Here is a 13,935-nt window from a genome sequence, read left to right as displayed (position 1 = left end):
TATGTTTGTTTATCTCAGGTGTGTTGTGTCTAACAGCTGAGGATGGTTCCTTGTTCCACACCACTGTGGATTCTGGAGGAACTAAGGGCAATGAAAAGATACTCCAAAAATATTTTGGAAATCTTTTAAAGTGGACTGAAAATTCTTATGCAACTGCTGCATAGAAAAGCTTAAATGCTAAGATTTGGTGTCTCAGAGACTCAGTCCTTGAGACCAAAATCAACATGACTTGGTCAGGATGCACAAAACACTGTCCTCAGCCAGGCAGGAGTCAGGGGACACTCGTGCCTTGCTGAGTGAGGGAAGGGACAGTGTTCTCTTTAGTCACAGGTGACAAAGCAGAAACGAGTCCTGCTCTGGGGACTCAGTTCTCTGCTCTGACTGCAGAGGTTGGCTCCTGTTTCATCTGACACATTCCATGGAGCTCCTGCCCAGTTCCTACACTGGGCAAGCACCCTCTTACAGGGACTGGCCATGGGCTTCTCTGAGGGGGGGGGGCCTCACAAATCCACAGGGAACTCTGCATTCCCCTTTGTCCAAAAGCTGCTGTTTGCTAGTAAGGGGAATTACATTGTCGTGGTATCTGAGGATACAAACAGTTTCATTACAGCTCAGGTTTGGGGCAGCTTTTCTGGTTTTTGAGTTGGGGTTTTTTGTTTGCTTTTTTGAGGTTTGGGGGTTTTTTTGGATTGTTTTTGTTGCAAATGTCTGAACATGTTAATATTTCTGTACTGTAGAGATGGCATAGAGTTTGCCTTCAAATATCAGAATCAGAAAGGACAAGACTATCCACCTCCTAACCTTGCTTTCCTGGAAGTGCTTAGTGAATTTTCTTCCAAGCTCCTGAGACAGGACAAAAAGACTGTGTAAGTAATGCTCTGTTTTCTTCCCTGGGCTCTGTTAATCCCTGTAATGTGAGTTTCAGCTCTCTCTTTTGAGGTTTCTACAATCTTAACTGGAGCTGCAGAAAGTCCTTGAGACATTTCACATGCATACTTACTCATCCTTTCGTGTTTTAAAGTAATAAAAATAAATGGGAAAGGAAAAATCAGACCCACTAATGAGGTGAGTTTAAGACCTCCCCAAAACAATGTTGTTTAAAGTTTCTCACAGGGTATTGAAAATTAGAAGTCCTTTTTTAAGCTACAAGAAAAGAAATTAAACCTTAATAGTGCAGGGAATTTACAGGCTGTCACCACTGCAGTAGGACCTTTTTCTGTTGTATATTTACATAAATTGTAAGCCTGTATTTGTTTCTTTTAATATACTGGAAGAGGACTCCAGTCAAACATCAGCCAAGCACTATGTGCCCAGTGTGGAACTAAATTCACTGAATAACTTAAGGACCAGTTTACAAGTGCAGTTGCCTGATCTGCTGATTTAGGGTTATAGATGTCTTTCCAGTCAATTCTGTGACCTCACTGAGTGTTAGTCAAAAGATCAACTGGAATGACCTCAACTGACTTTCTGTCAGACTTTGCTGGGAAGGTTTGACAGATGTTTTTCTGTGAAGACATTTCTTTAAAAGGACTTTTCTGTTAGGGTTAACAACTATGGACATTACAGCTTTATGTGTGCAGTAAGAAATGCAGCTTGGTTAACTTTATATCATTTTTCATGTGTACACACTTGAACCAATTTCACTTTTTCATTGCATCAATAATTTCTCAATTCAGCAAACACTGGAGGACAAATAGTTAAAGGAGATAGGGAATGGGATGATCCAGTTAGGCTGTCTTGGCACTCCATTTGTGCATTGTTACATCCTGGAATCTTCTCAGTCTCTATCCTCTTCTTCAGGACAGGACTTAAGTATAACAGGATTTTATGTCTTTTCTTCTTAGCTGAAGAGTCTCCTGCATGGTGGTCTAAGTGCCACTGGCCTGTTTCCTGTGAATTTAGTGAAGTTTAACCTTTCAGCAGAGTCATCCCTTCCACAAGTTTCCAGTGTCTGACATTTAAAGTTATGTCATGCTGTCCCTGACAGCTTCTGTTCACCTGAGCCTTTGAGTGAAATTCAGTTCTTTGGGACATTTTGTTCCCTCACATTCCATGTTGCCATTTAAATTCTTTCTCAAATGTTCCCCTGCCCACATACACAACCAGTGGCTGCTCCTGCAGGGGTATAAGGATTGCTGTGGTAGAGTATCTATACCTGAGCTTTTGACCTCAGCTGAATCCAATGATCCTGAAAAGAAATTGGTCCTTTAGGGCCTGATTTATCTGATCTGTGCCAGACTGCTGTGTTGGGATGAGTTCAGCCCTGCTCCAGACCCTACAGGCTGTGGTGACCATGAGAAGGGTCAGCACAACTTGCTGACATGTAAGGATTTTGTGGAGGTGGCTCCACTCCTGCCCAGAGTGCTCCCCTGCCAGGACAGGAGTGGGATGCTGCATTTGCCCTTTTCTGTAGCTCCTCCAGTCCATAGGGATCTGTCCCCTGCCACAGGGGCTGCCTGTGTGCAGGAAGGTCCATGACCACCATCTGCTGGAGAAGTCCCATGTTCAGGATCACTTCCCTCTCTCCCTGCCCAGGGGCCCTCCCCAAACTCAGCAATGGACTCTTGTCTGCAGCCAGAAGTGCTCTGGAGCCCTCACAGTCTCAGGAACACGTGGCTGCCCAGGTTCTCCAGCTTGGCTTCCCTTCTTCAGCCCCCAAATCATCCACCCAAGAGCCTGCAGGTGTCAGGGCATTGCTCCAGAGCACCCTTCCTGACAGGATCCAGCACACACTGCTGTTCCACAGAGCTTCTGCTTCCTTCTGCTGGGCTGCAGGCTTTTTTCTCTGGGGCTAGAAAAGGGAGAAGCTTCCAGTTTGGGAGTGAAGCAGCAATGCTGATATAATTTAGTTTTCCTAGCCTGTTAATCTGGCTGTTCATTTTATGAGTAACCTTCAGAACTGGTGATAGCCATTTATGGACTTTTTTAAATCTATGGATTTCACATAAAACTGTTCATGTAAGGTGCCAGACTCATACAGCTGGAGAAAAAGAATTTGCACTAACACTGTGTTACAATCCCATTAAGGCAGATACAGGCAGGGAAATCCTGAGGAGCTAGTGTAGGACAGAATAGAGGAGTTTGTCCTTGGAGGCACTTATTTCTATTTATTTCTCTCAAAGACACAGTTGGCTTAGATTGGACACTGACTAGTGGGTGTCAGGTGACATAGAGCCTCAACATGGTGCTCTCACTTCTGGAAATTTAGAGTTCATAAGAACTGCCAGTGTGAAGCTCCCCCAAAAAGCTGAGCAGAAGATTTGGCATCAAGTTTGGCATCCAGGTAGTAAAGAACTCCCAAGTGGTGTCATTTTCCTCTTTCACAGTTCGGTCATAAATACAAACTGGAGGCAGAAAAACTTCTTACTTTCCAAGACTCTTCTAAAGCCATGAAGCACTCAAGTGGCATGGCTGGGTACCATAAAATAGAGAATATACTAAGAATTTCCCATTGCTGCCAGGTTTGGGAGTTAATATATGCATGAAAAAGGGAAGGAGGAAACATTAACAGTATTCAATGAAAGAGTAGACAGGAACCTGCTGTTTTTTGATCAAAGTTAGGCTATTTACTGAATCAAAACCCTGATGTGATTGTCACCCTCACATGAGCAGTGTGGCTCCTGGGCCTGTTCTGGAGTTGGGCTGTGTAACAGCTCTGAGCTGCCATGAGTTAACAGAGGAAACCCCTGCTTTTCCATGTGGAATGTGTGGAGTTGACTCCCACTGCTGGCAACCTGGCAAGGTGGCATTAAAGGAAATTGTGACTGAGGGGTGCAGGAAGTGATGCTGAAGTACCTGAGTTCTCTTACCAAACTTCTGAATGTTTGGCTCTGCAGCCTGAAACTCATTAGAATGACATTATGTAGATTTGCATGTTCTTTTCAGAGAGGTTACTTCTAATTCCATAATTAAATAATCAGTGGAGAAACAAAACAGTTCCTATGCCCTCCAGACCAGGAGGGAGTTGTTGGTTCTTCATTTCAGTTAACACACGTGCGCTGAACTTCTCATGGCAGTGGACCAGGTTTTCAAATTTTTTATGGAAAAATAAATGACTGCAGATGGGTTTGACTAACCCATTTCTCTTGTTCCAGGATGCCAAAGGACGTCCTGCATCCTTGCAGCACTAGCCCTGATGCAGCCTGGCTGCTGACACAGTGGCCATATCCGGGTGTCTGTGGGGAGATTGCTGCACCTCTGTACCCCCTGTCTTTCCTTTCCAGGCACACCTACTTGGAGAAGTTCCTGACAGAGCAGATGATGGAGAGGAGAGAGGACGTTTGGCTGCCGCTGATCTCGTACCGGAACTCGCTGGTGACGGGCGGCGAGGACGACAGGATGTCCGTGAACAGCGGCAGCAGCAGCAGCAAGGCCTCCTCCGTGAGGAACAAGAAGGGCCGACCCCCCCTCCACAAAAAGAGAGTGGAAGGTTAGTGAGGGCACAGGGCTTTGCATTCTGGACACTCAGGGGGCTTTACCAGTCCACGCAGAAATACGTGATACGTTCTGGATCTGGCAGAACCAAGGCATCTGTTCTGCTGGTTCTGTCAGGCCTGGGCATGTCTTTAGGGGAAATAGCACCACAGACCCCTGTTCTTGTTTGTCTTGACCAAGATTGGCAATCAGAACTGTTAAAAGCTGTTACTGCTGCTGGAAGAGGTGTTTGTGGAGTTACCTGCACTTTCTCACTCCTGGACTGTTGATTTCTGCCTGTGGTTCCCGCTGGGGAGTTGTTAATTCTCAGGGATTTGGAGCAGAAATTCTGATAACAGATCTCTGTTGTTGCAGGGCCATTGAGAACACTAAAAAGACACCATTCTTGTTTAAAATAGTACTGATATCGAGTGTTGTCTGCATTTACTCTTTCTAGGACCTCAGATGTGTTCATCAGGAAAATGGCTGTGATAGCAAATTTCTTACAAGGCTGCATCAGTTCCTGGTCAATCTGTGTGCTGTAGTGTGGACTTTTGTGAATACTAATTTGCTGTTCCACTATACAGTAGATGTGCATGGGATCTTAAACTTCAAGGGTTTTTCCACAGGCAGTATCTATGACAGTAACCCCTCAGTAAGGAATCTAGTGCCCATTTGCCTGAATATACAGTCATTCCCAAAATACTCCTTAAAAGTTTGCCCATACAGCCAGGTCCATTCTCCACTGCAGCTCAGGGTGAGCAGTCCCTGCACCAAGTCCTTCTCACAGCCTCCAGTGTAGGTACATAAAATACTGGCTCCTTTCTTCAGGTACTGTTTTTCTTCTTTCAAGATGCCAAAATTTTCACAGAATTCAGCTACTGAGGTTTTCTTCTTTCCTCTTCTTGCCATTTTCATTCTAGTCTGCTGTATTTTACCATTTTTTTTTCACCCTGGGAGGCATAGGAACATCTTTGGAAACACCTAAGGAAAACCTCAGGCTTAAGATGTAGTTTTTAGACTTTGCTTACCTCATACTCTTTTGTGTCACCCTCTTTCAGTGATCGGTAGAAGGGAGAATTGATTTCCAACACTTTCCATTTGAGAATCTCCTTTGGTTTTTTTGTTTCTTTAATTTCTGCTCTAAAGGATCTGACAGAAAGGTCACTGCAGAAATTACTGTGGCATCAATGAACCATATTCAGTCCCCTCTGGTTCCTTTCTCACCTAAATCCAGCACAGACTGGCTTGGAGAACAATCCCTGTTGCTTCTGAGAGGAAATGTGCTCTGTGGCATTTCTTCACGATGCTGTAAGGAAATCAATAGCTTTTTTAAAATAATCCGTAACATAAAAATGATTCAAAGGTAAATTTGAGAATAAATAGGCAGATTTTTAAACAACATTTATGCCTAAAGGGTAGTAAAAGGCAATGGAAGAATGAGCAGATCCATGGAGATCCCAATCTGCTCTTCTCACCACACATTTCCTGTTAGTAAATCAGTGATCTTGTCATCTTTGTTGTCATCTCCTGTCTTTCTCCAGCAACTGATTTTTTTTCTACATTTTTCTCTGGCTGCACGCTTCCTGCTCTAACCCATTCTCAAGTCCTCCCTCTTCCCTCCTCTCTGCTTTGCTCCCTTCCCAACATAAGCACAGGATCCCAGCTAGACCTTCAGTCATTTTTATCTCATTTTTATTCCTAAGTGTCCCCTCCCTGCTCCACTCCAGTGGTTCTGGCAGTTTTAAAGATCTGGAGTGACCAGATTTTGGGGTTTGTGCTCACCTTGTCTTAGTGTTTAACTCGATCTTGGTTGCTGTAGGTGCATGAGATTAACAATCCCCAGTTGTATACTCGAGAATTGGGAATTACCTTGGTTGCTTATGTTCAAGATACTGCAGCACAGCCTCGACTGCTGGGTATGACTTTGTTTGCAATGGGGTTTGTGTTTGTTCCCTTTAAATTTTTGTTATTGCTGGGAATAGAGGGTAGTAATACTTAAAACAGAATCTAAAATTAGAACTGAAAATCTTACCATTCCAAGCATTTATCCAGGTGATCCCTTAGTGCACATTTGTTTGAATGCTGCCCTGCATGTGGTCAGAAATCAGCAGTGATTTCAGTGTTCTCTCTCTAGATGAGAGCCTGGAAGGCTCCTGGCTGAACAGGAATGAGAATATCCATACTCCAGGGACACTGCAGACACCTCAGCTCACATCCACTGTCCTGAGAGAGAACACCAGACAAATGGGAGAGCAGATCCAGGAGCATGAGTCGGAGCAGGGATCTGAACAGGATTTTTTACACAAGTAAGTCTTGGAATTTCAGCATCAAGTACAGTCAGCCAGGCAAAGGAATTGTTTGTGGGTTATAGTGATACTGTTAGCCTGTGGCTCCAGAGATGCAGTGTTGATTTGCAAAGCCACCTGGAAATGCCTTGACTACAGCTCAGCAATACTTGGATTGTCTTCAGGTCCCAGAAAAATATGTTGTAACGGAATAATAGTAGAAATTCCTTATGTTAAAACTACCTCATAGCATAGCCATGCAGTTCCTGTCAAATCATCCTAGTGCTTGTGTCCCAGGCTGGGTGGAACTGTTTCTTTGTAAGACCTGTAGATATTCACTTTTCTTTCCCCCTGCCTGATATCAGAGTTAAGGTTCTCCAGACACCCTGTCTGATATTTTCTGTATTTCCAGCTGTTGAGCTAGTAATTCCTGATCTGAGGTAATTGTCCTAAATTATATATTATTTTTGTCCCTTTGCTCCCATTTTATCACCTCCATTTAGAGGGAAACTTTGGTTATTTCCTGTCAGTGGGTGTTGCCAGCAGGTGCTGCCAGGAAGCAGCAGGTGAGCACAGGCTGGTTGGTGGCATCAGCAGTGCAGCCTGGAAGGTATTTACACGTGGGTGAGGTACTGGCCTTTAGGTTGATCAGGGTATTTGTGCAAAAACCATTTGTTTTTTGTGCAAAAACCATTTTTGTCAGTTACTAATTTGGATCCATTCTTGCTCATATTTTGCCTCATCTGACACAATAAAGTACTATTTAATAGTAACAAACTTTAGAGGTGCTCCTGGTCCAGGTGCCTGCCCCTAATGAAGGAGCAATGTCACTGTTTCCATACCTGCTTTTATTGCAACAGTTAATTGGGTTTTTTTGTGCACATACAGTGAGAGGAGACAGACAGACTGTGGAAGGGAATCCAGAAGATGTGTACAATGATGGATGGGATTTAATTATCTTAATCTGAAGCATGGCCAGACACAGAACTTGGAGATAGAAACTGCTCCACAGTAGGCAGCTCAGAACTGTTACTGCTGTCAGTCCTAACTTATTCCCTGTGTGTTAGTCCCCAGATGCAGATCTCGTGGCTGGGCCAGCAGAAGCTGGAGGATCTCAATCGAAAGGACAGGACAGGAATGAACTACATGAAAGGCAGAAGTGGTGTAAGGCATGCAGTGTAAGTGCTCACAGCCTGCTGCCCTCAGCAGAACCATGTGCAGGACACACAGTGCATGTTCCCTTTCCTGCTGGTTGCCAGTCATTCCTGTGCCTTTCTGCTGAAGGCAGAGGGACAGTTTGTAGTGCTGGGATGGATCCAGCCCAGCACTGCCATTCTCTGATTGTGGCCAGACACCAGGCCCAGTGACAAGGTGCAGTTCCCCATTCCTCAGAGGGGTTCCATGATTTGTGTTCTGTGTGATTGCCTGTCAGCTCTGCCCACAAGCCTGTTCCTGTGTCTGTGCTCTCCAGCCTTTTTTGCCAAGGTGTCCCCCCGTGCAGTAATAGAGGGAACACACATGGGTGAACACTGGGGCACCACATGCCCTGTACTGATCCCACAGAGTCATTCAGCACGGGCTGGAATCCTTACAGCCTTTGGAATTGGGCTTGAAGGCACTGCTGGAGTCACAGGACTTTACCAGTGATCCTGGCAAACAGTGTCACTCCTCCTTGTTAAAGGGCAGGCAAAGATGAGTTACTGCCCTGTTCTTGTTGGGGACAACTTCAATTACTGGTCATAGGGCTCTCAGTGGGACTGGCCCAGGGTTTGGGGAGGGGTGTGTACGTGTGATTTTCCTGTTTGGTATTCCAGAGAGCCTGTTGGCTTTACCCTCAGCATCAGGGTTTGAGTGAAGGCATTAAATGATAGGATTTGAGCATTCTTTTTAATGACAAAGATCAGGGCTGGGAAGTTTTTCTGCTTGGAAATGACCCTCTCTCTATTTAATCAGACGAGGTCTAATGGAAGATGACGCTGAGCCGATCTTTGAAGATGTAATGATGTCCTCACGAGGCCAGCTAGAGGACATGAATGAAGAATTTGAGGACACAATGGTCATTGATCTGGTCAGTAAATTTTATCAATGGCAAGTTTAATATAGTTGAAAGCTAATTTAAAAGGAATTTCGGAAGTGTAAACAAAAATTTCCAAAATTTTGAGTCTGGCCTCTGGTTGTCTGAATGTTAGAGTGGAAATGATGTGAGCACTTCCCAGAGCTCCAGCTGCAGGCTCAAGCCCAGTGGGTTTGTTCCACTGCCGCACAAGCTTTGCTTAGTGCTCCTTCTTCCCAAGATTGATTCTTGGGCAGCTTCTGGCAGCACCATCACACACCTCGGACTTGTCAGCCCACAGGGATCAGGTTATGAGTTACAGCCTGTGCTGACATGGCTCTTTATTGCAGCCACAACGTGTCAGACTGGCACAGCCAAGGGGTCCTTCTCTTTCCCTTCCCTGTTAGCCTGAGGACATAGGCGGGGCAGGGGATTCTTACTCAAGGTCTCAGTAGGTCACAGCCAGAGTCCTGCTGGCACAGCAGGAGGGAGCACAAGCACTGGTGTGTGGGTGGGAGCTCCTTAAACAGGAATTGCTCCCAAACAGGTCCCATCATCAAGGGCACCCTCAGTCCCTTCCAGCTGCTGGGAGAAGTTCCTTGCAGCGCTTACAACCTTAACTGAGTGCCCCTCTGGAATGACTGCTCCCTTGTAAAATGGGATAAAGGAGCAGTTTGCTTTACACATCTCACCATTTTTATGCTTTTCTGTTTGTCCTTTCACATCCAAACAACAAGCCCTAGGTTATATTAGGATTGGCCTAACTGTCTTGGGAAAGGCTGCTGCATTCTGAGGTTATTGCCAGCACTCATGTAATTACCAAGTAACATCCAAGGCAAGGAAAGGAAGAAATTGATCAAGCCAGTGAGGCTCACACTTACTCTTGTGCTCGTGGGGAAGGACATCACCAAGGGTTCAAGCCTCAGAAATATTTCAATATCTTCCATACCCTTTTTGTTGGTAAATCTATTTTTGACCATGTCAGAGCTCAAGTTTCTCTATAAATTTTCGAAGCATAAAGACAGTTAAGAGGGAGTTTCTGTGCAGTCTCAATCCTGATACAGCAACATCCTTAAGTCAGCAAGAACCTTGGGCAAGTCCTTAACTATGAACACAGAGTTAGAATTAGAAGCCACCAGCTTTTACGGCATTCTTTCAGTAGTAAAGAGTCGAGGGAGCGCTGTCCTGTGTCAGGGCTGACTTTGCCCCCGAGGTTGTGTGGCGCTGGGGGGAAGGTGAGGGGCAGGCACAGGTGGCTCTGTGGCGGGCAGGGCTCCCTGTCCCTGTGCTGTTCCAACTCCCGTGTGTTGCAGCCGCCGTCGCGGAACCGGCGCGAGCGCGCGGAGCTGCGGCCGGACTTCTTCGACTCGGCGGCGATCATCGAGGACGACTCAGTAAGGCCTGGCTCCTTCTGCTTGCTTTCAGCTCCGCCCTTGTCCTGCAACACATAACCACTGTCTTTTCCCCCCTTTTTCAGGGATTTGGCATGCCCATGTTCTGAAGTCTGGCGAAGACCTTTTACAAACTTGGAACTCTATTGTTTAGAGCTAGAGGCCTATATACTGTGATAGCTTGTATGAAAACCACATTTTTGATGTGATACGGTTTGATTTTTAACCAAATGATTGAGGTCAACCCCTTGGTGTAGTGACGGAGAGAAGAGGAACTTCTTAATGACACACGGGAATGTTGGCCAATCCAGTCACCTCAGAAGGGCTGACCTAAAAAATCATTTGTATCCCTGTTCTTGACTGTCCTAATATGGATTTTTTTTTTTTTTTTTCTGGATGAGGAGGAAGTTTTAAATTGTTAAGACAGCTGTCAAAATAAACACTGTTCTACATATGTTTTCTGAAAACAACATTGAGTGAAAACAGAACTTTTTTAACTTTATTTTTCTGCTGTACAATTTAAAACAGTTTTAACATTTGCCTTTTTATGTTTTCAGAGCTAGCCATTTTTATTAAACCTATGCCTATCAGCCACTGACTAGCAAGGCTGCTGTAAGCAGGTCGTTCTGGCTACGGAAAAGTGTTTTGGAACACACTGGATTTGATTAACATTATGGTACGCTTATGTCCTCTCATAGGCATGGAGAAGAACACTCTCAGAGAAGAGGTTAGAATTCTAATGACGTGCATCTCTGCCAAAAAATTTCAGATTCTGATATGATAAACCCAGATTTTATACTCTTGAGAAGATTTATTTTTATTTATAATGGGACATAAAGTAAGAGATGTCCATGAAGCCACTTTTCCAACAGATGCTGTGTAACATTCATTTTATATAGCACATGGGGACACAAAACCAGTAAATTTTCTATTGGTACTTGCTCTGTGCATTTTTAGCAACTTATACCAGCAAATAAAGTATTCTCAGTAAAACACACAAATGGTTCTCAAGTAATCACTTTGCTGTTTTTACTACCTACTTCAAGCCTGCCAACACAAGGTACATAAACAGCAACTTTCCTATTAAAAAAAAAATAGTTCAAGGGTGGGGGAAAGGATCACTTTAGCATACTAAAAGTAATTTTAACTGTACCATAAAACAGAGTCTACTTTCCATGCCGTAAATACCCTTTTCGCTATTTTTGTAAATTAATTTTGCCAGTTAGAAGTACTGTATGTGCTGCATAGAAATTTGTGCTTAGATGGTGAAGTTCTTAAGCTTACAATGGACTACAGCTACATTTTCAGTGTTAACTGTGCATATTGAGAGTAATTCTTTGGAAAAAAATATGATTTTTCAAAAAAGCTAAAAACATCAAAAAAAAAATCCAAAAAACCCCCAAAACATTCTCAGCTAATTCATTGTACTAAGATATTTTTCAATGTCTTCAGTAATTTGGAATTTCATTATGCTTCGATTTTATGACTCGACATAGTAGCTGCTCCTTACCCAGCCTGGCCTGGCACCAGTAGTGCTGGCCCTCCACAGCTCCAGATCTCCAACAACTGGCCCCAAAATCTTCATCTTTCTACACTCAGTAGCAGTTGGGATACAAAGCAGACTGACCCACTTGGAGCACAGCAGTTTCAGAGGTGCTTTAGTTTTAGCAACTGCAGAATAATCGTGGAGCTTTTTTCTGTTTCAAGCTTACTGGACACCAGCCCAACCCCTCAGTGCCCAGCATGGGCAGGGAAAGAGCCCAAATTCACCCAGCCCAGCACCTCACCCAGCTGAGCTTGGCTCTCACAACACGTGCAGTTCTTAGACACGGTTGCCAAAAATGTTTGACCAGGTAATTCAGCCATTCCTTCATGTGGGCTGGGGATGTATTGGTCCCAAAAAGTAGCTGGAACTTTATAAACCCCATTACCTCCCTCTGTGCACCCCCAGGGCCTGGGGGCAGGAATGGCTGCAGGACCTGTCCCAGGATCACTCTGTGAGCATGGTGGCACAACAGATGCTGCCCAGTTTGAGTCTCAGACAAACCTTGTGCTTCACAGTCCTCTGTGTGGAAAACTGATTCCTAATTTAACATTGTAGAATACTGTATAACAAACATTTATTATCATGGTACCTGCAATGGGTCTCCAGTTCAGTTTGCAGTCAATAGGTTTTTGTATTATGAGTGTCTCCTTGATTGGTTTTGCTAGTAATTCTGTAAATTGTACATTTACAATATGAGGTTTTTTTTTTTTCCTTTTGTACAATTTAAAACTGATGCTTCACCTTTCATTTAATAAACTATTCAAAATCATGAGTATGATGAGCACCCTCTTCACTATAGTTTTCTTTTAAGTGTTTGTTTGGACCATCACATTTTGTCATTCCATTAAGTAGTAGGAATTCAAGGAATTATTAAAGGCAAAACTGACAGGTAGTTTTCATGTAGTCCAGGCTTCACAACCGGATCTGTACCCCACTCCCTTACCCACGCAGCCTCAAGAGTGATGGAAACCCTCTCTGGGCTTCTTTCTCCCCTCCACCGTGGTGTGGTGTGGTTGGGGGGCGGTGAATGTGAGAGTCCTGTAAATCTGGGAAGGTCCCACACCAGATGCAAGAGACGCACTGCTAAAACTTAAAATTTCTTGAAATGCCACAAGGTTTGAGAAGAATTTCTCTCTTTTGCCCTATATGTCTGAAGTGACCTGGATTCTGTGGGAAGAAACTGCCATGGGAAAGGCTTGAAAGTTCTAACAACCAGCTGGGCTAAATGAAGTTTCACAGATTCCTGAAACAAAATGCCCATGTTACTCCCATGTCTCAGGGAGCAAGGTGCTATTTTTGTCCAACCCCTGAAAGATTTCATCTCTGTAGTGCTAAAGAAAACTGACTGCTTTATCACCTGGCCCATTTCCTAAGGAAAAATCATTGGAGTTACGAAAAGGAACAAGATGCAGCAGCTGAGGCACAGGGATGATTCAAAGTCTCAACTACTCCCAAGACAGCCTGAAAGCTCAGTCTCCAAATGCTTGTAAGTTATGGCAACTCCTGCTGCACTGAGGAGCACAGTAAGTAATTTGCCTTGCTGCTAAATTCAAGGGCTACACATTGTTTAAGGGATTTAACTGTACTTCTTGGGTTTTTTTTTTTAGGTGACTGGACCTGGAAATTCTCAGAAGCCTGGTCAGAGCAGCTTTCGAGCCTGTTTTCAACATGTCCTGGTAGAGAACTGCCTATTTGGAAATGGAGAGGGTCTGAAAGCCCAATTCTTGTGCTGGCAAGAGATGGGAGAGAGGATAGAGACTAGCAGTACTGAGGTTAGGAAACAACTAACAAAGCTGTACTTTCCTCTTTATGACAAGTGGGTTTCTCATGGATTGTCTCCTGACTCTGGGCAAGTTGAAGAAGCTGTGTATATAATATATATATATCCCTTCACCTATAACAGCTTCTGCCTCTAAACCAGCTTTAAATCTTCTTGGGCATTATAAACCCTTACAGTTTTCTCACAGTTAGTTAGGAACTCCCACCATGGCCATGACGCCCACAACAGTAGCATTTTAATTTACCTTTCCTTGTTGCTGCAGTGAGCTCTGTTCCCTGGGACAGCACCAAGAGCTTTTTCATGCTGAAGTACAAACATGTGCCACAGCCAGGACAGCCAGTGTCTCTCCAACCTGAAGGTGCTGCCTCCCATGCATCCAAAAACCTGGGGAGCTGGAACTCCTACCTGGAACTCTCTTTTTATATTGTGCTTTTAGATGATGTTTAGCTGTTGGTTTCCCCTGC

At 44.3% G+C, this 13,935-nt stretch overlaps 1 protein-coding gene across 6 annotated transcripts in view; it reads left to right on the top strand.

Annotated features, from left to right (window-relative positions):
* The window catches only part of STAG1 (STAG1 cohesin complex component), a 167,035-nt gene extending 154,572 nt beyond the window's left edge, over positions 1–12,463 (top strand). For 5 of the 6 annotated variants that reach the window (XM_021537159.2, XM_021537156.3, XM_021537161.2 and 2 more), the window contains 7 exons: positions 738–866; positions 4,224–4,429; positions 6,551–6,722; positions 7,769–7,879; positions 8,655–8,769; positions 10,068–10,148; positions 10,232–12,463. In XM_021537159.2, coding sequence (XP_021392834.1) covers positions 738–866; positions 4,224–4,429; positions 6,551–6,722; positions 7,769–7,879; positions 8,655–8,769; positions 10,068–10,148; positions 10,232–10,255 — 838 coding nt within the window. In that variant the 3' untranslated portion in view covers positions 10,256–12,463. Of the gene's footprint in view, positions 1–737; positions 867–4,223; positions 4,430–6,550; positions 6,723–7,768; positions 7,880–8,654; positions 9,980–10,067; positions 10,149–10,231 lie in introns of those variants that run through there. The other variant, XM_077785618.1, reaches the window with a different exon arrangement.
* Positions 12,464–13,935: the final 1,472 nt, after the last annotated feature.

This window comes from Lonchura striata, chromosome 10, assembly GCF_046129695.1.
Source record: "Lonchura striata isolate bLonStr1 chromosome 10, bLonStr1.mat, whole genome shotgun sequence".
In the NCBI taxonomy this organism is placed as follows: Eukaryota; Metazoa; Chordata; class Aves; order Passeriformes; family Estrildidae; genus Lonchura; species Lonchura striata.
Note: the sequence above shows the minus strand (reverse complement) of the source record. Positions and strands in the feature narration are given on the sequence as shown.